The sequence below is a fragment of the Ornithodoros turicata genome, unplaced genomic scaffold (genome assembly GCF_037126465.1).
Source record: "Ornithodoros turicata isolate Travis unplaced genomic scaffold, ASM3712646v1 Chromosome32, whole genome shotgun sequence".
Lineage (NCBI taxonomy): Eukaryota > Metazoa > Arthropoda > Arachnida > Ixodida > Argasidae > Ornithodoros > Ornithodoros turicata.
In genome coordinates, this window is record NW_026999357.1 from 1,466,894 (window position 1) to 1,489,608 (window position 22,715).

General features: G+C 43.7%; 1 protein-coding gene across 2 annotated transcripts in view; it reads left to right on the forward strand.

Moving 5' to 3' along the window:
* The window catches only part of LOC135373822 (uncharacterized), a 32,350-nt gene extending 21,446 nt beyond the window's left edge, over window positions 1-10,904 (forward strand). The window contains exons 7-11 of one of the 2 annotated variants that reach the window (XM_064606883.1): window positions 1,195-1,328; window positions 3,824-3,983; window positions 8,401-8,525; window positions 9,458-9,599; window positions 10,543-10,904. In XM_064606883.1, coding sequence (XP_064462953.1) covers window positions 1,195-1,328; window positions 3,824-3,983; window positions 8,401-8,525; window positions 9,458-9,599; window positions 10,543-10,789 — 808 coding nt within the window. In that variant the 3' untranslated portion in view covers window positions 10,790-10,904. Of the gene's footprint in view, window positions 1-1,194; window positions 1,329-3,823; window positions 3,984-8,400; window positions 8,526-9,457; window positions 9,673-10,542 lie in introns of both variants that reach the window. The other variant, XM_064606884.1, reaches the window with a different exon arrangement.
* Window positions 10,905-22,715: the final 11,811 nt, after the last annotated feature.

Sequence of the window (22,715 nt, forward strand, 5' to 3'; positions counted from 1 at the left end):
GCCGGACAAGCTCGCTGAGAACATGGCTTCTTTCAGTGTTAAGCTGGTGTTTACGGAGATGGTCATTCGGACACCGTCAATTCTAGCCTAAATAACACAAACCACGCACAAACGGGATACCATAATCAACGAAAATGGTTACATAAGACAAGCGGTTTGCGCTAATTTACAGTAGAGACATGTAAAACTGAAGAAAACAGTTTGCTCAACTTTAAAACACTCGAGAACACAATCTTGAAGTCCAAATATAGAATGACTGAAAATTCAATCTACCGGCAAGGAAGTAAAGAAAGTTCCTCAGGAAGAGTTCAGAGACTGTTTTTCTGGGAATCGTACATTGGCATGATATTCAAAGGGTTATGGTTGACGTGTTAAAGGTTCATTCGGATTGAGGGCACGGGGGAAGAAAATGTCCATTCAGTCTTTTACGAGCGAGGTCAATGGGCCAGCGTGGGGCGAGGGGGGATTACCTCCACTGTGATGTCCACATACTTAGATCGTAAGATCCTCGCTAGAGCCTACTGAAACAAAAACTCATACACTGGTTTGACAGACTACATGACATGACAGACTACAACCAACGTAATTAATACAACACGTGGATATTCATGCGTTATAGACAGATATTCATGAACATCTCTTTTGTGCAAAAACAGGGCCGCTCGAGGGTGACCCCTCAAAAGAAAAAAGAAAAACACGTGACAACTCCGTAAGCAGTCCCCCTCTTATTCGTGTTCCCCCGCTTCGGAGGTTTTTCAATGTGTACGAGTTCGTCGTCAATTTACCTTTTTGCTGTGTAAGAGAGAACTTTTCTGTGTGTCTATGTCTACTCATGTCTCAGAGAGTCCTGTCGCTGTCGTGCACCAGATAGTCACCGCCCTGCTACTTCTTTCAGGCACAATAATTTATGAGAAAGCCACTCTTATGTGGTACTAACGTAATATCGCTAACCGGAAATCCCATGAGTAGGGGGTGGAAACCTTGCGCCACACACACTGACATTACCGTGAATTATCAGGTTTTACGTTTAACGTAGTCAATGCGGAGAGAGACGATCTTTTTCACCTCTCCCGCGCAGCGCGCCTTCTTGCTTATTCGAAGAGGCCCAATCAATGGCCACGTGACAATTTCTTAGCCCTCAGTACGTTACGAATATCTGCAATTTACCACGTCTTTGCATGTAACTCTTTCCAGTCTAATGCAATTCAACAAGGATTGTGTTCCGAAAATACTCCAAGAAGAGTTCGTATGTAGTGATCCAGATTTTCTTGAGATGTTCTTCGAGCAAATACGAACTGAGTGTGGAACATCCAAGTTGGACTGTACAGGTGGGTGTTATTGAAAGTGACGTTCTGCATAGAGATGCGAAGCCCCGGGAAAAACGGAAATTTTGAGGAATAAACCGTTTTTTTTATTTTGCTCGTCTCCGGAAAAATAGCCCAGAATTTCCCGGCGACAAAATTGAAAAACGTGAATGTTCGTCCCTCTGATGGGTTCCTAGCCGCCAACAATGCCTTAGGCACCTCTAATCCGCCAACAACCACCAACTTAGTGCTCCGTCTGGCCGCTTCGAGCGATCGCCATCGCGATCGCATAATGTCTGAATTCTAGTCGGAGTCGACACGATGTTCTAATTACCTATCGCTGTCCCATGGGATGATCTGCTCAGCATTTATGCCTAGAGGATGAGCAGTAGCTCATTGTATGCTGTGCTTTGGACGGCAATGCTTCGACTCAGCAGTAACCGCGTTTGTTTCCATATTCTCAATTTTTTCTGAAAAAAAAAACAGAAAAATGCTTTCTTTTTTCCTTGAGCGCTTCAAAATGTCCGAAAATTTTGCATCTCTTGTTCTGCAGCAAGCAGTCAGGAGTCAGCGAAGGTATCACAGAAAATTTTCTGTGCGTAATATCAAAAAAGTGCGAGACTGAACACAACTAGAGGGACTCAAACCAGCAGAAGTTTAATTTTCACGAGACAACTCACGTGCCTATCAGGGTGACTGGTAAGAAAAAGAGGAGGAAAAGGAATTAAAAGGACCAACCTAAGACAAGAAGGAACCAGGACAAGCGAATGTAGGACAGTTAGGTCACAGAAGGCATCTTAGGCTGCTGGACCAGGCACACCCAGGCGAGACTTCTCTCTGCACACTTTTGCCCCATTCCGACCAGTGATTGCTCATGACGAAGTCGGCCGCTGGAGGCAAAGAAATATTAATTCTCGAGTTGTCTAGGCGACATCCGTTCTTGCTGGGGCACGTAATATAAAATTATAAACGTAGACAGTATTAAAAAAAGAACTGGTTCCCGTTGCACGCCGGATCTCTTGCTCTATAGACATCCCATGCGTTTCGGGCAGTCGCAAACGCCACGGTCATGACCATGACGTCGTCAAGGGCCCACGACTGTGCGGCGTTTTGGTGCGGGAAGAAAAGGCCCACGCGCTTCGGCCTTTGGAGTTTGGAGCAGAGGGATGTACAGGGCGTTACCCTATAAAAGTCTACCCGCGCCGGCACTCCATGCTTTGCAAATACACAATGCAGACGCAACATTGTACGGCCTGCATGTAAAGCTCTTAGGGACAATCAACCATGCTAAATTTCCACGTGATTGAGCCCCGCTATGAGAAGTTATTACGCGAAACGTGTGATTCCCGTAGTCAAAACAACCAAGATGACGGTTTGTCATAGGGCAGTTAAGATGCTGCTCCCCAGACGGCGACGAGTCGCTTTGGCAGAGGCGTGTCCTCCGTACTGCAAGCCAAGCAAACTTTACCGCGGAATCCATTACAAATATTTCATCTGGAAGGATTAACTAACAGGTAGAAAATTACGCTATGTTCGCGGCACGTTAGTTTTTAAAACTTTCTGTAAATCTGTATTGTTGGCGAGGGCAGCTTTTACGTTATTTCGCTGTCTTTCAGTAAGCAGACAACTGTTTTGGTTGTCGTCTGCTAATTACGCCGGCCATTTGTTCAAGGCAAAGTTGAAGGCAAAAAGGTTAACTTGCACATAATGCTTTCCAAACACGGAAGCGAAATCGAAACACGCAGGTTATGGGGAACCGCAGTTCCAAATGGCTCGCTGCGTGATGTTGTGCGACTCGTCGCCGTCTGGGGAGCAGCGTTAGCAACATCCGAAGTGCTCTTCACAACACCGCCATCTTGGTTGTTTTGACTACGGGAATCGCACATTTCGCGTAATAACTTCTCATAGCGGGGCTCAATCGCGAGGAAATTTAGCATGGTTGATTGTCCCTAAGAGCTTTACATGCAGGCAGTACAATGTTGAGTCTGCATTGTGTATTTGCCAAGCGTCAAGTGCCGGCGCGGGTAGACTTTTATAGGGTAACACCCTGTAGTTTCCGAGGTCTTGTTAGCGTGTCGCTCCCGTGTAAAAAAAAAAAAGTTGTTAGGTTCGCTAGCTGTCTCTGCTGCTTGTATTGTTGTCCTCGGTGTTAGCACTTTTACATGGCGATGCCCCACTGGCATAAGATACACGCTCTTCGCCAATTCCAATCGACGCCTGACGTTCCAAGATTGAGAACGAATGCCAATATACTTGAGAGAACAGGGAAGTGAACGGGGGGACGATGTCTCCTCCTATTGGTCCCAGATCTACGGAAGCTTCCCTTTCACCAGCCCCCAGTTGACGTAAGGTTGACTAAAAGGTTTTTGAGGGATCCACAAAGAATTTTAGAAAATCCTGCGAGGAAGAGGGCCACTGATGTTTGGGACAGAGAACGGTCTAGGAAGAACAGACTCTTTTTACATTCCTGACGCGTGTTTGTTGGGACACTCTGCTTATACCACATATTTCGTTTTCAGGCGTCCCTGCACCACAGTGCGATGACGAACAACTATCCAACGCGAGGAAAATTTGCGATTACAAATATGCGGATGAGCACGGAACCATAGCTCCAAAACGTCGTGCAGCCCTAAAACCTAGGGATCTGAGCCCTGCTGAGGTGCACAGACTACAATGCTGGTAAGCGCTGTTCCACGTGCAAGCGGACGTTAAGGTTGCGCAGCCGCGTTGTGATAATGAATATGGGGATCAAAGCTGTTCTCACCCCGTTCCACTCACTGCGAGAGCGCGTTGCACTACACCTCGTATTTGAATGAACGACTGGTAACCGAGAAACTTGAGAAGACCATGGGAGGCATGAATGGGACTGAGCTTTTCCCAATTGTGCATGAGAGACGCAGGCGACACACAAACACGCAGGCACTTTTCTCAAACATGTCAAGGTTTAATACGTGACAAACAAGTAGAAGGACTGCTTACGCAATTACTACGTATGGTTATCGCCATAGTATCCCTGAGGATTGTCCGCCAAGAGGCCCTCTCTTTGTAGAAAATACGGGTTTCACAGAAAAGAGGTTTAGAATTGTTGCATTCACTGAGATGCAGGACAAGTTCACTAGGCTTCTGTCGGTGTTAAGCTGCTGATTACGAATACGGTCATTAAGATACCGTCCCTTCTAGCCCATATAACACAAGCCACGCTCAAACGGATTACAATAGACAACGCCTTGGTTACAGGAGACAAGCGTGTCGCGCTGATTTGCAGTTTGAAAAAGTGAAGAAAACCTATGGAATTTGCTCATTGGAGAACACATTGGAGATTGGAGAACATTGGAGAACACAATATTCATGTCCAAATGTAGAAGGATAGAAACTGAAGCGAACCGGAATGGAAGCATGAAGGATGATGCCTCACATAGTCATGTGCTGATATGTCGAAGAGGGACTGTCCTACTTGTCAGCGTCCTCATAATTGACACGATATTTAAGGGACTACGGACGACGCGAAAGGTTCATGCGTGTTGTAGGTCCATAGCCATGGGGGAATAAAAACGACCATTCAATCATTTCCCCACAAACGCACAGGGTCAATCGATCCCTCACAGTATCATCGTGTTCTCGTCCTTCGATATGCATCCCAGAACATCCTGAGGATGACACTCGCGGATTGTTCGTGAAGAGTCATCAGGTACGTCCTGCGGCTGTTCCCCGGGGAGCTAGCAGGATGAGAAATAGTTTCTTCAGTTTACCTGCTAAAAAACCCGAAACATTGAGTAACACATTTATTTCGTTTTCTAGGGCAATCCTAGGGGCGAGTGCCCTGGGTAGAATTTATCTGCCTAAAAACGTTCTATGATACATTGAGAATTTATCACGGAAAAAGTTAGAAACGTGAGAGAAACGATCCTGTCACACTGCTGACTGTTCTGCTGACTTTCAAATGTCTTACCCGACTGTATCGAGCCAGTGTCACTAAGAAACAGACTTTGCATTGAAGGGTAGTTAATGCTTCAAGCAATTCCTCGCTTGTGTATTGTTCGATCGTTTGCGTAATTGAAATAAACTTCGACAGCGCACACTTCGCTTTGTGTCGGAGGCGAGCAGGACTCTCGAATTTACGAAAGGCTGCGTAACAAGCAAAAAAAAATTTAGTAACAGTACCTGTAGTATATATGTGTTTTATCTTCAGAACGGAATTCTAATATACCTTTGGAAGTGGGGTTCTCGAACTTAGTGCTCCTCATAAGATTTTTCTCCGTATTTGACAATTTATATTTCTCTATGCTTTCTTTCGAAACCGCCGGGCTCGTTGCCCGTCATAGGATGTACAGGAAATGGACAGGTAAATTGCGGCTGTTTACCAAAATGAGTGGAATCAGTAAAACAGAACACATCGGGACAGCTCGTGTAGTTTCGTATCAGTTACCATTTTTCGTAAAGGAAAGGAAGAAGCAAATAACGTGCAATTAAACGAAACTAGATTACGTCTCTAATGTATCATCACACTGTCCTAAAGTTGTCCTTAATCGAGTTCTGAGGTCATCCTGAGTGCACCATATAGTGCCCCACAGTGACGATGAGGACGCATGAATTGAGGATCAGATTTGACTTTCTTGCGTGTGCCACACCTGTTCATACATGGTTCTCTTAGAACATCATTGGGATGACAGTGTGTTCTTGGGTTTAGACCGAGATTAACGGGCAGCTTTGCTACGGTGTTTACGACATCGCATCCATTATTATATGCAAATGTTTTGACCACAGAGTGCTTGCTATAACCTCCTGAAAGCTTTCTCATACGCCGGTTTGACTGACGTGAACCAAAGTAATGAACACAGCTGTAAGATAGTGAAGCATTATACACACATATTCGTGAACTCTTATTTCGTGCAAAGAAAGGGCCACTTGCGGGGACCCCTCAAGTAAACTGTTCACGCGGTAATGCAATCCTTCTCTTATTCATCTTCAGCCGCTTCGGAGGTATTTGAATAGATATGAGTTGGCCGTCTATTCAACTTTGCTGCGTTTCAGAAAAGACTATGTCCACTACCTGTCTGCGGTATTGCCCTCTCGCAATCATGCAGCAGCTAGACACCGCCCTTCGACTCCTTTCTGGCACGATAATCTTTGAGAGATGCCTACTCCAGTGTCATACACACAGAACATTGTTCCACTGAAATCACACGAGTCGAATATTTTTTTGTTTTTTATTTCAGTGACAGCATAAAAGTGATACATTAAGGCTGAAAGGCCATCCGGATCATAGCCGAAGCTAGTGCGATCCGTAGAAACATGTCAAACAAATATATGACAGCAGTATACACTGAACCCCAATACTACTACACTAAAAATATAGTCACAAAAATCCTAAACAGTGTTATCTATATTGATTCAAGACTAGTACTGTGAAGTAAGTGCCTATGTAATGCTAATTTAAAGTTCCTAGATGAAATTACAGATAGTGGTAAGGAATTCCACTTAATTACACCTTGATATTGTAAAGTACGCATCCCATGCTCATTCGCTTGTTGTTGTACTAACAGATGATGCCCTAACACAGAGCGGCTGGTGCGAGTTACAGAGGAAAAATGAAGACCTAGAACTAGCCCTTCAGTAATAATACATTTCCTTATCATCAATACAGTCCTTTCAAAACACAGTGTGTTAAATGGCAGAATGTGCAGTGTTTCATACAAAGGTAGACATGATTGCCTAGGATGTGCATTTAATATTGTGCGAATTATACGGTTTTGAAGAAGTTCAATGGGTCTTAAGTAAGTTTTATAAGTGTGCCCCCATGATTCAACGCAATATAAGAGGTGACATTGGACTAATGAGAAATACAGAGTTCTTAAGACAGCCAGAGGGAAGATTTTGCTCACCCTGTACAAAGCACCACACGCTTGAGATAACTTAGAACATACTTGTGAAATATGTGGCTTCCAGTTAAGATGGAAGTCTAGCACAACACCCAGGTACTTAATACTATTAAGGCGTTCGATGGGTAAGCCCTTGATGATAATATTAAATTTTGATAAGTCAACACTTTTACGATGCGAACGAAATACTATGTATTTTGTCTTCGATATATTTAACTCAAGGGCATTGTTTTCTAACCATTCGAGAAGCAATGGCATAAAAGAAGCAATGTTGGTTCGAATTGTATCTATACATTTGCTAGTAAAAAACAACGCCGTATCATCAGCATACATAATGCAATTTGAAGACATTCCACTAGGGAAGTCATTTACATACAAAATAAAGAACAAAGGTCCCAAGGCCGAGCCCTGGGGGACGCCAGTATGTATTGGGAGTGACGAAGAGTGGTGCCCGGCAATAGATACAGTTTGTGTTCTATTGCTGAGGTAACTGGAGAAAAACTCTAAAGAGTGGCCTCTTATACCATATTTAGACAATTTAGCGAGGAGGATATTGTGTTGAACTGTATCAAAGGCCTTCTTCAAATCTAAAAAAAATGCCAACACAGTATTCACCTCTATTAATAGTACTGTTGATAATTTCAGTTGCTGAAAGTACAGCAGTAGCTGTGGACCTCGACCTGCGAAACCCATGTTGGTTTGGGCTGATTATATTGTGTTTTTCAAAGAAAGTTGTTAATCTAGAGAATAGTACTTTTTCGAAAATTATGTTAAGCGCGCTTAACACGGAGATTGGGCGGTAATTAGTTAAATTATTATAGTCGCCATTTTTATATACTGGTACCACTCTAGCACTTTTCAAGATAGCTGGATAGCGAGCCTCAGCAATAGAAGAATTAAAGACTGTAGCCAGCACTGGACATAGGATATCTCTATTCTGCCGTATTACCTTCATAGTGATATTGTCACTGCCAGGCGAAGTATTATCAGAACACTTATTTATAGCCTCGAGAATATCGTCACAAGTAACATCGAACAGTGCAAACGTATTCTCATTACTGCCACGGTACGCGCACTCTCCCTGAATTGCCACGGGCTCTATTCTAAGAACGACCACGTGACAATTTATTAAACCTCAGTATGTCAAGCGTTTCTAATTTACCTCCTATTTGCCAGTCTATTTACGTTGTCTACCTCATTTTTAACCTTTTTTTCAGTCAAATGGAATACAACAAGGTTTGTGTTCCACGAATTCTCAAACTTGACGGATGCAGCGATCCAGATTTTATTGAGATCTTCCTCGAGCAAGTACGCGATGAATGTGGAACTTCCAAGTGGAACTGTAAGTACAACAGTGAGAAGAATATCGTGGCATAATCGCGCACTTCATTGCTTCATTGGCCACAGCCCGGTTGGTAACACCAGTGTTAAATGAGCATGGAAAAGAAATTTCACTATATGAAAAAGTTGGTTTTAATTTGTCAAGCACATATGTAAAAATCATTCTCGAAAAATATTCTTACCGAACAATATATTGTTACAGCACAATTCAATTGATAGAATCGCTCCCGTGGCGGAGGCTTAGCGCGCTCGTCTCACGAGGCACACCTCATTGACTGTGACGTCAAACGTTAAAAGTGCTCTCATTCGTTACGAAAAATTCGAGGGATGCTCCTCTTTGACAGCTATTCATTGTGTTCTGTTGGCTTGAGGCATGAAACAAAGGTGCAAACAAAGGATATAAAGCAAGACGCTCATAATCATCATAACGAGAATGCGATCGTGTCTCATAGCCCTTGCTTATCTTATCGTATGTACGTATCGGTGTCACAAAGAGTGCCGCTGGCTCACGTGAGGCGATAAACAGGTTTCGCGCTGCTCACAATGTAGTGCAACATGACGCGGCTCTTCTCGTATTCGTCGCTGGAAAACAAGACAAACAAAGTGCGCCCTTTGTGTCTGCAACTTTTTTAAGATCGTTCAACGATCGCAGCTTTGACTGGTACTGTAGCTGGACACACTTCCTTCCCCACATTCCCACCATATATTCACAAAAACGCGATTTAAGGAATGGGCGCCGCGATTAGTGCTGCCACCCCTGATCAGAATTTAACACGAAAAGCACAACATCGTATGAGACACTTAGCAGACATGTCGTTAATGCCCCACAGCATATTGTCATGCTAAATTCTCCTCTAAACTATATACATACATACATACATACATACATACATACTATACATACTATACATATATTCGTATGTTCTGTTTCAGGTGGGACTGCACCGAAGTGCAACGAGAAAACAGTGACCGACGCCGACACTGAGTGCGGCACAAAATACACGCAGGAGCACGACGCTAGTACTCTAAAACCCAATGAAGACAAGAGCAACGAGATGCGCAAGCAACAGTGCTGGTATGTGGTTTTCTACTTGTGCAGTCCGGCAGTCATGATAAAGGAAGTGGACCAATTACTCTCAGAGTTCCAGGTAACGAGTTACAAGTAACTCCTTTGATTTGAGGAATGGAATGCATCTAATGGCATCTTGGCATACATTTACTGTAACTAAGTTCCTTTTTTTTGGTAACTTGTAATTGAACTCGGTACTTTTGCGCAGTGGTAACTTTCAGAGGAACTCGTTGCTTTTTCAGGTAACCTTGCCACAGTAGGCTAAGTTAAGTTCCAAGTTACTTTTAACTCGCTTTTCACTCACGTCCAGATACTTTTTTTGCTTCCTCTCCGGTTCCTTCATGGCATTGCTTGCCATGAAACGTGACATTCAATCAATGGGAGTATTCTGTTCAGGAAGTAATAACCGCTGCCATTGAAATGAAGCTGAACCATTCTGCGGTTACAGGGAGTAAGATGCAAAACGTCCTGAGAAACGTCATCATGACATTGGTGGACAAACTAGAACCGAAACAAATCGGAAGGAGAGGGTTGGGTTCCACGGGTTGCACTCCTCCGCAAGCAACTCGCGGTTTAACTCAGCTGCTCATGCGCGCTGCAAGTGCGTAATGCGAAGTAACTCGTTATTTTTTTACGTAGCTCAGTAGCTTACGGTTACGCTAGTTACGCTTCCGGCTGAAGAACTTCGTTATTGACTTAACTTGCAACGAGCCTTCTTTTTTTTTTGACGGGTAACTTCTCAATCTATGCTCTCAAACATCACACCAGTAGTGGAAACCAATCTTGCAAATATTGGGCCAATGAGGTAACTGCAAACTGGTCCCACATTTTTCTACACACCTTAATCCGGCCTCATTTCGCCACACGCACAACTGACGCTGATTTTCCCGTTACATCGGATCAAAGGCTATGTCAGAGTCTGCATGCATTTGAATGTCATCTTTTCCAGTTCCATGGAATACAGCAAGCACTGTGTTCCCGAAGTGCTAAAAAGGAAAGGATGCAGTGATGAGATTGCTGCGTCTTTCATTGCACAGAGGAAGAAGCTGATGGTGGTAATGTGTGGAACGTCGATGGGGCACTGTGATTTCTACAAGAGCAAGAGCACTGGCCATATAATACATCCCATATGGACTTCGTCAACATTCATCTTTGTGATGTCGGTGGGAACAAGCGGCTTTTACGGCCGGTTATGATATCTGCAGGGTTAACTTACCATTATAAATGATCATTATCAGTTTTATTTTCTTGATATTTTCAATAGTTAAGCATCGAGGCACAACGACAGGCAATAAATAGGTGCTATGCGGCAATGCCTTCCTTCTCACTCATGGGGTATTGGGAACTTCTTCCCATTATTTATCTTCTTTTTTTTTAGGGGAGGGGGATGTGCAATGTCTAACGATCATTGTTATCGAAAATATACATGACTGACGTTCGGGAAACGCACGTGGTCTAACGACGTGGCTCCAAGATCTGGGAAACACATCGCTGCGGCAAAGGCAGGGCGGGAAAGGTAATAGATTAAAGGATTCTTTGCATACAGTGATATACTCATGACTATACACCCTGTGAGCACCCTGTAAGTGTGAACAATGAACAACCCTGCGAACAACGAGATACAAGCATCGCGGCTTATCTCTTTGTAGACAAGCCGCGATGCTTGTAGGAGACTATGGGACACCACTGAGGTGCGCTCGTGTGACCCGTTCGACCTTCAGAGGCCTGTTGGAGCGTCTACGCGTTAGCATCGAGAGCGTCAGAGGGATAAATTCTGAATTCCTCTCGAGGGCGACGAACTGGAGGGGGCATATGCAATGATGCTGAGCAAGATCCTTCCTGATCGACTACTGCTCGAACTAATGTGGGGGTGGTGTTCTGTGCAAATAACGAGCACGGGAATGATTTCGCCCCCTTATTTCCTCTTTCCTTGGAACACCAGACCCTCACAAATGCTGACGAAATGACAACATCTAAGACAGCCAAATATTCCGTTATGGAAGTCCCCCACCAAAGATTCACCTCTGACGTCATTTATTTACAATCCAAGTAGTGCGCGCAACGGATGGATGGCGCTGACGGTCTCTATCGAAGCATCATACTGGAGACTCAGGGGCCCATGGGATTTACGCTACCTGTTTAGATTGTGGGCATCCGCCTCGGATTAACGGACGCATGTGCAAGGTTTGTGTGATAGGAGGAGACTCTCCTATTTCCGATACGTTATTTAAGCAACGGCAGAAGGCAGTTGGGGGCATTTTTTCCTTCTCTGGGTCGAGAGGCGGAACGTTGCTGCACTGCTTTGGAAAATGTAAGGAAATAACTATTTATAATTGGGTGTTTACGTCGCGAGACAACTGAGATCATGAGCGACGCCACAGCGGTCGGTCTGTGGATTGCTTTTGCCCACCTGAGGGTTCTTTAACGTGCGATGAAAGCTCATCACACGGCACCCCGTATTTAACGTCCCTCGCGGAAGACTGCGTGTCTAAGCAACTTGTACCCTGCCACCAAGTTGCTGGCGTCCTCGGCCGGGTTCGAACCCGCGATCTCGGGATCAGAAGGCGAACACGCTACCGACTGAGCCACCGAGGCCGATAAGGAAATAACTCATCTTCTGTTCAATTGCTCTGTTCGTGTTCTTCGGTGTTACGGCGTGTTGAATACGGAACCACCCAGGGTTTGTGGGCCGCGGTTACCAGAAGATACACATTGCACGCAATATTCAGGCGAAAGCTGTATACGTACTAACAAATCAGAACATACTAACAATCTTTGTAAAAAAAATATTGGGAACTGTAATAACACATATTGCGAACATAATTACTTTTGGTATTTCGTACATATGGCACCGTACCGCGTTGTCAGTGCATTGTGAGTGAGGTTCGGGAGCTACAACCACGTAAACCATAGATCTCCTCAGGGTGTTTTAAAGACATCGTTGCTGGGACATTGATGTCATCCTTTGGACGTCCATTATGATCCACGTGTTGTCGTAGGGAATGTGTTACTCGATGTTTTCATGCCGCGTCCACAAGATATCTTCATGGACGTCTTCTTTGGAAAGTCACTGGATGTTTTAGCTGTGGCGGTATAGGGCCTCAATAACGGCAGGAATTATGACAGGAATCTCGTAATGAAGGCGACGGAAACAAAAACAAAGAACACACCGCAGACAGCAGCAACTTTCAACCCCTTTACTAGGACATCACGTGACTGGATACACTCAAAGCTGCATCGCTTCATGTGATGTCCCAGTAAAAGGGGTGAAAGCTGCGGATGTCTGTGGTAAGTAGTTTGGTTATTTGTATTTCTCCTACCTTCATTATGGGTTTGTACCAACTACCCAACAGGTCTTATGCATTAATGACAGGGTTCTCTGTCAGACTCATTTATTGTTCAATAGGTATCACTAGTACGCATTTTGGAGCACATGTCAGTGTCAGTGTTCATTAATTGTAATGGTAACCAACGCGTACTTTTTAAACACGAGTTACCTCCTGGCAAACAAATTGGTTCGGATATTTCGTTCTTGGGCACCAATAAAACATTATTATCATTATTATTATTATTATTATTATTATTATCTTATTATATTATTATTATTATTATTATTATTATTATTATTATTGTCATCATGGAAAAATATGTTCACACAGTCATGTCTCATTTCTTGGAAAAAAACAACATCATAAGCTTAACACAATACGGCTTCGCACAAGGCAGAGGGACTCAGCAGCTTCTTGAGGACTTTGTAGACTTGATCTACCACTCGTTCGGCACAAACATATTTGTTACCTGCTTATTTCTTGATCTATCCAAGGCATTTGACACTGTTTCCCACTCAATACTACTTCAGAAATTATATGCATACGGTTTTCGCGGTCCAATTTATAAATGGTTGTGCAACTTCCTTCATAGGAGGACCCAGCATGTGTCTGTGTGTGGTCAACATAGCCCGTCTGTTGAGATTCAATCTGGGGTGCCTCAGGGTTCTGTCTTGGCTCCTTTGCTATTTAATTTATATATTAATGACCTCAACGGTGTGATTTCTAACTGCCAATTATTTCAATACGCAGATGATACTCTCATTGCCTCTGTTCATGTTAATGACGCGGAATCCATCAGAACCTTGCAGACGGATGCCTTTTCCGTTTATGATTGGTTTCACGAAAATCAAATTTATATTAATCAAAGAAAGACACAACTGATCTCTTTTCATAATCCACTTAAACGTGTGACCTCCTATCTCCCAGTAGTTCTGCATTCATCCACATGTAACAACTGTGTTTGTAATCCCATTGAGTACAGTACCTCTGTTAAATACCTGGGAATCATATTCACTAATGATATGTCCTGGAACGATCACCTGTCTTACATTTGCGCAAGGGTCAGAAAAGTACCTTGCATTTTGTTCCGCCTACGCTGTATTGTCCCAGTGAAGGTCAAGAGAACTATCCTCGAAAGCTTGGGCTACAGTGTACTACGATACGGTATTACTGCCTTCAGTCATTGCAGTGAATTAACTCCATTAACTCCATTCTGAATAGCTGTTTAAAGAGCGTAAACTATAGCTCAGCAATTTCCACTGATAGACCTTTTTCGTACCACTAAACTTCCTCGTTTCGACAATATCTTCAGGTACACGGTAGTGTTGAAATATTTCTGGTCTAATGTGTATAAGCAGGCCAATATTGCACGGCGCGAACTTAGGCATCTAAAGAGTCCATACATAGTACCGTCGAGCTTCACTCGTTATGGAACATTTTGTCGATGCTATTACGTCCCCTATATTTTTAATCACCTACCTCCAGAGATTGTAACAGTAAGTACAAAATCACAGCTAAAGCGTCTGTTAAAGCGTCTATTACCAGTTGTAATTTACTGTGCCTTTTCCCTCTGTATTTTTCTTCTCCATGACTTCCGTTTAGCACCTTTTCCCGTTATCTTGTGGGTATTGACGCGTACCGCTGCTGACTCCAGTCCCTGCTCACAAGCTCCCTCGGGCTTAGGCAGGACTGTTATTATTCCCTGTAACTTGCCACAAGTGTAAATAGACATTGAATTGAATTGAATTGAATTATTATTATTACTCATTTGAACTCAAGTGAATATAAATTAGGGTTTTGCTGCAAAACTGAACAAGCAGAACTAATTAAGAACTTTTTATATAGCCATTTCGTTAACGATAGCTTTCGAACGACGCATGTGCCATGAAATAATTCTGCCAAATTTCCTGCAAATTGGACCAAAGCCATAGATGAACAAGATCTGAAGCAATGCAGGTCCACACGGCAGGTACACAGACCAGGCTAATCGCAGTATTGCAGCGTCAGTTGAATGCAACAGATTATACGTGACATACCTGAACTTCGTCGGAGCTATTTCAGACGTAGTTTCAGCATCATTTTCGTAGAATCTGGGGCGTTGTTAATTTAAAGCATTTTCTTGCTTGGTGATTTGTGCTTTGGAACAAGTATGAGAAGTTGGTTGGTTGGTTGGTGGTTGGTAAAATAACAAGGGGAGGTATTATTTACAATTCTGGTAATTCTGTTCTTTCTGTTCTCTGCGATGCGTAAACTTGGCTTTATCTCGCGGATCACTAAAAACTTTCGAGGTCCATCTTGTTTCTTTCGCTTATTCTTCTCGACTGTACTCCCTCTTCTTGAATTTGCATCAGTGGCCTGGAACTGCCTAAATATAACTCATCTCAGCAACGCTTCATCTCTGTTTTTCATCTTCGTCATCTTGGTTGCAGCACATACTACAACTACTACCATATTCTGAACAAACTTGCTATCCCCACATTGTCTCATCGCAGAACGGTTCGTGACTGTCATTTCTTATATAAGGTCCTACATTCTGTCATTGATTGCCCCAAATTACTACAGAGCATCAACTTCCGAGTGCCCTCACGTTCTCTGAGGTCTCATCTTGTTTTTTATCCTCACTCTTTTGCAAAGCTTCATCCAAGCAAACGTTTACAACTAATCCTGAGCTCCGCGTCACAACATTATCACTCCTGACATTTTCGATCATTCTCATGAGTTTTTTTCTTACAAGTATTAGTGCCATTGTTTCTGTTTAACTTCGTGTTTCTCTGTTAACCTTGTTGCCTTATTGTATACTTGAATGTCTGTTTTTCCTACATAACCTTTGTCGCGCACCAATAAGAAGACCCTAGTGGTTGTTTTTGGGCACCTGAACAAAAATAAAATAAAGTAAATAAAGTTCAGAAAAGTCATTATCAATAATCCAATTCCTTAACTTAAATATTTTTTTTCTTCTAGAAAACTTCTTCTAGAAAAGTTTTCTACGAGACTCACTAATACCTGCAGGAGTTATTTGGTGGATGAAGCAATGGATAACACATGTATATTACAGTATCATAGTACAGCCCCTTGAACTGACTTAGTCATAGGTAACAGTATGCACGCTACATTCTACAGAACAGTATTTCCCCAGAATCATATTCTCTTGAGTCATGCTGAACAGTATCAAACTATGTCTCTTCCACGGATGTGTGAGAGTATGACAAAGGTACTGTAGTAAGTTATGATGGCTTCCTCATAATATAAACGAATAAAACAATGGTAAAACGTGTACTGAAAATCATCGATCGTGAAGAAAAACAATGTACAAGTTTCCGGCGATCCAGAATCAATTTTTTAATGTATATAGTAAATAGTTGATGCTCTTAACCGTCTTTGTTACTGAAAATCATGCTGAGAAACTTCATCAGAGCAAACTTTATTTTCCGTTTTCCGTCTGTCAAGATGTAGTAGAGGGTGTTGCCTGTTGCCTGGCCAAAATCAATCCCACCCACACGAGAGAGTTCCTCAATCTGCATTCGAGTAGGACAACAGCCATAATACTGAGCTTCCAAAAATAATCTGCCTGAATAACAGCCAAGGAGTGGCATACCAATCATACAAGTTGTACAGGTACACCAAAGATAATGCTCCCTACATTAAACTCACCAAAAATTCGAAATTATTTTGATAGCTGCTTTGAAGAATAGCTGAATACAACTCATGTACAGTGATTCAGTTCGCATCAGTTCTTTTGCTCAAATACACAGTTTTAATGTTCTTCTTGAACCTCTTGGTGCTATACTAGCTGGGTTTTAAAAGATATATCTGTAGTGCTAGTGGGGTTCAGCTGCCGCCGACTTTCAGGTTGCTCAAATGTAGCTGACCTACCGTACACGCATCCCTCCGAAGTAGGTTCGCTGTGCGCGGCCACCACCTGGAGCGGAGATGGCACTGAAGAATCAGTACCGCTCGAAGGCAGAGTACTGGTCTTCAGAAACTGAAACACTGTTGTCCTCCGTTCCAGCTGGAGTGTCAACACGAGCTCCACTCGTAGATGTAGTTCCGTAGAGATCCTTCTCAAAAATATGAGCCAATGCTCGCTGCGTTGGCGTGCTGTTGTATAAATGCGGCGCTTGTCCCGCTTTTGAAATTTCCAGTCTTCTCGCGGGAAGGAACGTACGAACCCGCAGCACACACATTGTAGGTCAGATACACTGGAGCGAGATGCCAACCACCGATCGTGCAGCCAGAAGCGCAGCAAGTAAGTATCGAAACGCAGATATATTCTATCGTGCTATTCCAAAAACAAACACACGCAAAATGATACTTACATTCCTCAAATGCACGCATGTAGCTGAAGCTGGAAAAAAGAAAAAAAGAAAAACGCGAGGCGGCAATTCATGACCATGAAAGGTGAAAGGTGTCGATGCCGGTGCGGCTGACTTGCTAACGCGAGCTTCTTTGCTACTGGAATGTGATTGGATGTGTACTGGAACGTGTTTGCTACTTGCGTGAGGTTATTAAAATCGTGTAAGTATGGCGAGTTTCTACAAAAGCTGTAATTGCACGAAAAGGAGCTGTCTTATTTAAGGGGAAAAAAAGTGTCATATTCAGAGCGCACGTTACTCCACGTACAGCACGTCCATATACAGGATGTGCTTTTTCCTTCGATACAATTTTTCCATTAAAAAAAAAAGGGTTATAGACATCCCGTCGTCACTTTCATCATCTCTGTAGCAGCGGACGTTCTTGGCCGTCTGTTGCTCAGCTGTCCAATAACTAATTACCTAAAAATCATTAACTTTTTAATTGTAAAAGCTATGAAGTTGCCCCAGTGAGAACATCTGTTCCTTTCGGTCACCCGACATCGTAGCCATTTTCCAACGCGAACCAAAACGCGTTCGATAGACCGTCCGCAAAAAATTCGTTAAGCTCATAGGTGAGCTACGGAGGTTAGCTACAGAGGTGGAGGTGAGCTATGGAGGTGGAGGTGGAGAGGTTGACCCTCTCACATTGGGGGTAATGGAAAGACGCCTCTCTGAAGATGCGCAATGAACGAAATAAAGAAAAAATGTGTTACTTCACAATTTTTTTTGTGTACAACCTATAGGACGCATTCAGTTTTATAATTGAAAAGTTTTTATAAATTAAAAATAATTTGTCATTCGACGGCTGAGCAGCACATGGCCAAGAACATCCGGCAGTCTAGAGATGATTGTAGAAAGACAGGATGTCCATAGCCATTATAGTTTTTTTTATGAAAAACCTGTATCGAAGAAAAAATACACCCTGTATACAGGGTGTCCCAGAAAACGTGTCATTGAATTATAATAAAAAAACTACACCACCGAGAGTCATGCGGTCAAAGGCATTTCTTCATACTGGGTTTTTGCCACTTCCTCGTGTGAATGTCGTGTAACGTAAGTTTAATTATGTAAATTTTTGCGAGCTTAAGTCGGAAATTTGACTAGTAAAAGTCACTTTTTTACCCTACCAATGTGAAGAGCGTGTCTAATTTAGTCAAATTAATGATAATTGACAGGGATATTCAGAAGTTATCACATCGGAAAAAACAGCCGAACATCATGCTCTACGGAGGTCGCACAGAATAGCGCGCGATGAATTTTTCAGCGCAATATTTGTCAGTCCGACGAAAGGAGGTTGGAAACCCAGCCCTCCCCGACACCGCAGAAAGAGATAAAACAGACACGGCTTATCACGTCCGACTTTCGCTGGGATAATGCTTTCCCTCTCCCAATTTTAGGAACTTACTTTTTCTACTATCACTCTGTGGGCTGGTTTCGGAACCTCCTTTCGTCGCACTGAGAGCGATTGCGCTCAAAAAGTCATCGCGCGCTATGGTCCGGTGCTCCGAAAAGCATGATATTCGGCTATTTTTTCCGATGGGATAGCTCGTGAATATCACTGTGAATTATAATGAATTTGAGTGAATTCGGCACGCTCTTCATATTGGTGGAGTAAAAAAGTGACCTTTACTTTGCAAATTTCTGAGTTCAGTTCGCAAATATTTACATAATTAAACTTGACATGACAGTACATGACATTCCCATTAGAAGGTGGCAAAAACCGAATAAGAACAAATGCCGTTGACCGCATGATTCTAGGTGGCGTAGTTTTTTTATTATAATTCAATGACACGTTTTCTGGGACACCCTGTATATTCGGATACATGATTTTTTTATTAAAACGATGGCACCACAAGTAGCACAATTAAAAGATATTGTATATTGAATGCGGCTTGGAGGAGCACAGTGGATGTTAGTATGACGCTTGTAATAAATTTATATTGCTTTTAATGACATAATTACCATATGGCATACATCCAAACTTGCACTTGAAGGGATGTTGGATCGACGTCAGCGCAAGGACATCTTTTGTCCAATGACACGGGAATGTCGGATAGACGTCACCACAAAGACTCGGAGACAACATACTGATGACTTGAAGACGTCAGTGATGGACGGGGACGTCCATTTTGAGACGCCCATAGGACGCTTGCGGTTTGTACAGCTACATACTCCTGCAGCTGGTGTAGCTAGATATTTACCGGCGCAGTTAACTTCACAGAAATCTGTTTGCACAGGCTCTAGTTAAATTTCACTTGAAAAAAAAAAATTGGTTCGTATGCTATTACGTTCTCTCACGGTCCATGAAGCTCACCTGTGCCTCCCTCCAAAACGTAGAGGAAGTGGAGAGGCCAGAGTGTATTCTGTCTATTGACATTGAATGAATACCCTACCTATGAATATGACGGCATTATATTGTGGCAGTTTTCTTTAAGGTTTTCTTACGTTGAAAAATAACTTTTCCGTCATCTTCATCATTGCGCATTGCTTCTGAATGATGCCTTTCGCGTGACAACAGTGCTAGGCACAGAGAGTAGAGTCGTGTGTTTTCTCTCCAGGGAAGTGTTGATGTCAACTGGATTATTTTGAGCATTATTTTGTCGTACTTATTTGGCATGATCTTCCACATCTGGTCAGCGACTAAAAGCACGCCAATTCCACCTTCACTCTCTGCACCTGGGAAGCGATGTTCCTTAGCTAGATTGTCATCCCTTAGAAGAGGAGTAGTAGTTGTCGCATGTAGTTGTTACCCAGTGGGCATGTCACAAGATCCTCACAAATGAACGGTGTCTCAGTCGATTCCAAAACGTTTTCTTCCTTTCCGGTGCGCAGTTGAACAAAGCGCCGACGTATTTGTCGTGACATCTGTTGCCCCTGCGGAAACAAGGTTCACTTTTCTGGCAATGCCTTCGCGCACGAGGCTTCTTTGTCTTCCTCCGTCAATGGTTCCCTGAAGTATAGACGGTGGCCATCACTGCTGTGAACGTCTGAAGCAATAAGACAGGATCTATCTTGATGTCTTAGTTACTCCCACTCATGTGCGTACTAGTACTGTAGACTTCTTCAGACTTTTTGTATTTCGATTTCGTTTCCACAAAGGTTCACAAATAGAGCTTTACCAGCTGCAGTGGCATAGTGGTTAGATAATCGCTTTCCACGCCGAGACTGGGAGGTGACACGGGTTCGAACCCTGTCGCCGGCTGCGCTGTCTGAGGTTTTCCGGGGTTTTCCGAAAACTTTCCAAACGAGTGTCGTCACAGTTTCAGAAAGGACGCATACCAACCCCCCTGTCCCCGCACTCCTTCCTGCTGTCCTCTCTCCATCTGTCCACGTTTCTACGCCGCTCATAGCCACAGTTGCTTCGCGGCACTAACACAGAATAAAAAAAAGAATATACCTTTGCGTACCTTCCCTGCATGCAGACCAGGAAATTTTCTCCCCGCACATTCTTGCACGATGACCCCCTTTCCTACAGCAGAAATATCGCTTTTGAGCCGCTAGAATGGTTTTCTTTGCTGCCAGAAGGATCACCGCGTCGCATAGCCCCGTGATGCGTTTGCGATGCGTAGCAGAATGAGCGTTCATTCGCCATTTCATGAACACTGGTGCAGAGACGGAACTCTGCCCGTAGTGCCTTCAATCCACTGTTCGACTCTTCTCTCTCAGTTCAACTCTTCGACGCTCGAGCGCCCTGCCTTTGACCCCTCCCGTCTCGTTGTCCTCATGGGTTCATCCAGTGAACCTGAGACGTTCCAATGTTTCGACTTCAAGTAGGATAAACTTTCGAATTCCCCCGTCTAATTCCATAGCTCCAACCAACTCTCACCCAGTGGTCTCAACTGTACACTTGTCCCGTCTCCGTTGCGCTTCAAACTGACTGAGCCAAGCGGTTGACTTCTGATGGTAATAATTCACGGCCACCTCAGTGGGCAACGTGGAAAGGATGGTAGCTGTAAGCATTACAGCAAAGGAGTCTGTTTCCATAGACAATGCTTTGACACCTCAAACGTTTGATTTTGCTCCTCAGCCCCCGAACCTGGCATTTTCCCCTCGAGGTAGTGTCATCAGCTTGTCAGGTACTGTCGTTCAATGCGACGCTCGTGTCCAACTCTTTCCAACAGGACTTCAATGGAGTCCATCCAGCACGCTTCCGAAGCTGATAAAACGGATATCGCTTCTGTAGCTGTTTCGTCCAGTAACGATCTCAAGTAGATTAACTTATCCCATTGTGTAATGTATGGCTCCTTTCCAAAAATATACTGATATGTCTGTCGCCTAGGCAACGCATATATTGAAGCTTGTGGAATCCCAGCGGGACTACTATGAGTTGACGACGCTTAAACCGCAGACACACGCCCGTGTAGTACACGCTTCGTTGAAGCTGGCACTTGAGTGGTAGCCGTTGTCATCAAGCATGGATCTTGCGAAGAACCTAAAACTGACATTCCCTTTATGCAGTAATCTGTATATTTGACAGTCATTTGATATTCGGCCTCCAGTTCACCGTCCTTGAGATGGTCTGCAAATTCCCTTTTCATCTAAGCCCCTCGAGTCTGACGCGTAGACGTTCCATCAAGCTTTCGAGGGTCCTGCATGCAGTCAATGTGCTCCTCAGCGCAGGCTTCTCCCACAAGCCTCGTAGCGTATGCCCTTCGAGACGTCCTGCTACGTCCTGTTTACGTTCTGTATATCCATCAACGAATACATCACTGCAGACAACCACTCCGTCCGCCTAGCCTTTCCCAGGTTTTCGGAATCATATTGCCAATCTTTGAAGCGACCACACGGCACAACAACAGGCAACGCGGAGTTGAACGACGGGCTGAAATCCACGACACGCATGCTGATTAGCGAGCGATTCTTTCAGAATCACCTGTTTCTTCACTCGCATCAGCCTCAAGGACCGGTCACGTCACCTTGGAGAAGCTTCCATATTTCCTCCTCTCCACCGACGCGTGTTTTCTACAATGTTCACCGCTGTGCATAAATGCTTGCGAACTCTTAGCGGGAACATTCCTTACCTTAGTTCTGTTGCGTTGCTCAGCTAAGCAGCTCAATAAAGCGTTCGCCTATTATTCACCGTCTGGCTCCTCTGTTTCTAACCCGTGACAATATTCTTATTGTCCGGCCTTTGCAGAGGTAATGTCTGTCTCAGAGTCAGGAACCACATCGCCATAGTCCGTTCATTTTCCCAACTTCCGTGTTCTGTATAGTTTGGACGACTAGGATCACTACACGTTACTTGTTGTCCCGAGAAAATAAGGAACCTTAGGATCCAGTGAACAGTCCCGAAATACCCCATGAGTAACAGGGGAAAATGCTGTTGCAGAATGCCATCAAAAACGTATCCCCATTCTTTGAGCACTGACGTTGAGTGTGACAATACCATCTGTATTGTGACCAAGAGTGCTCAACAATTGAAATTATAAAGAAAATGCGAC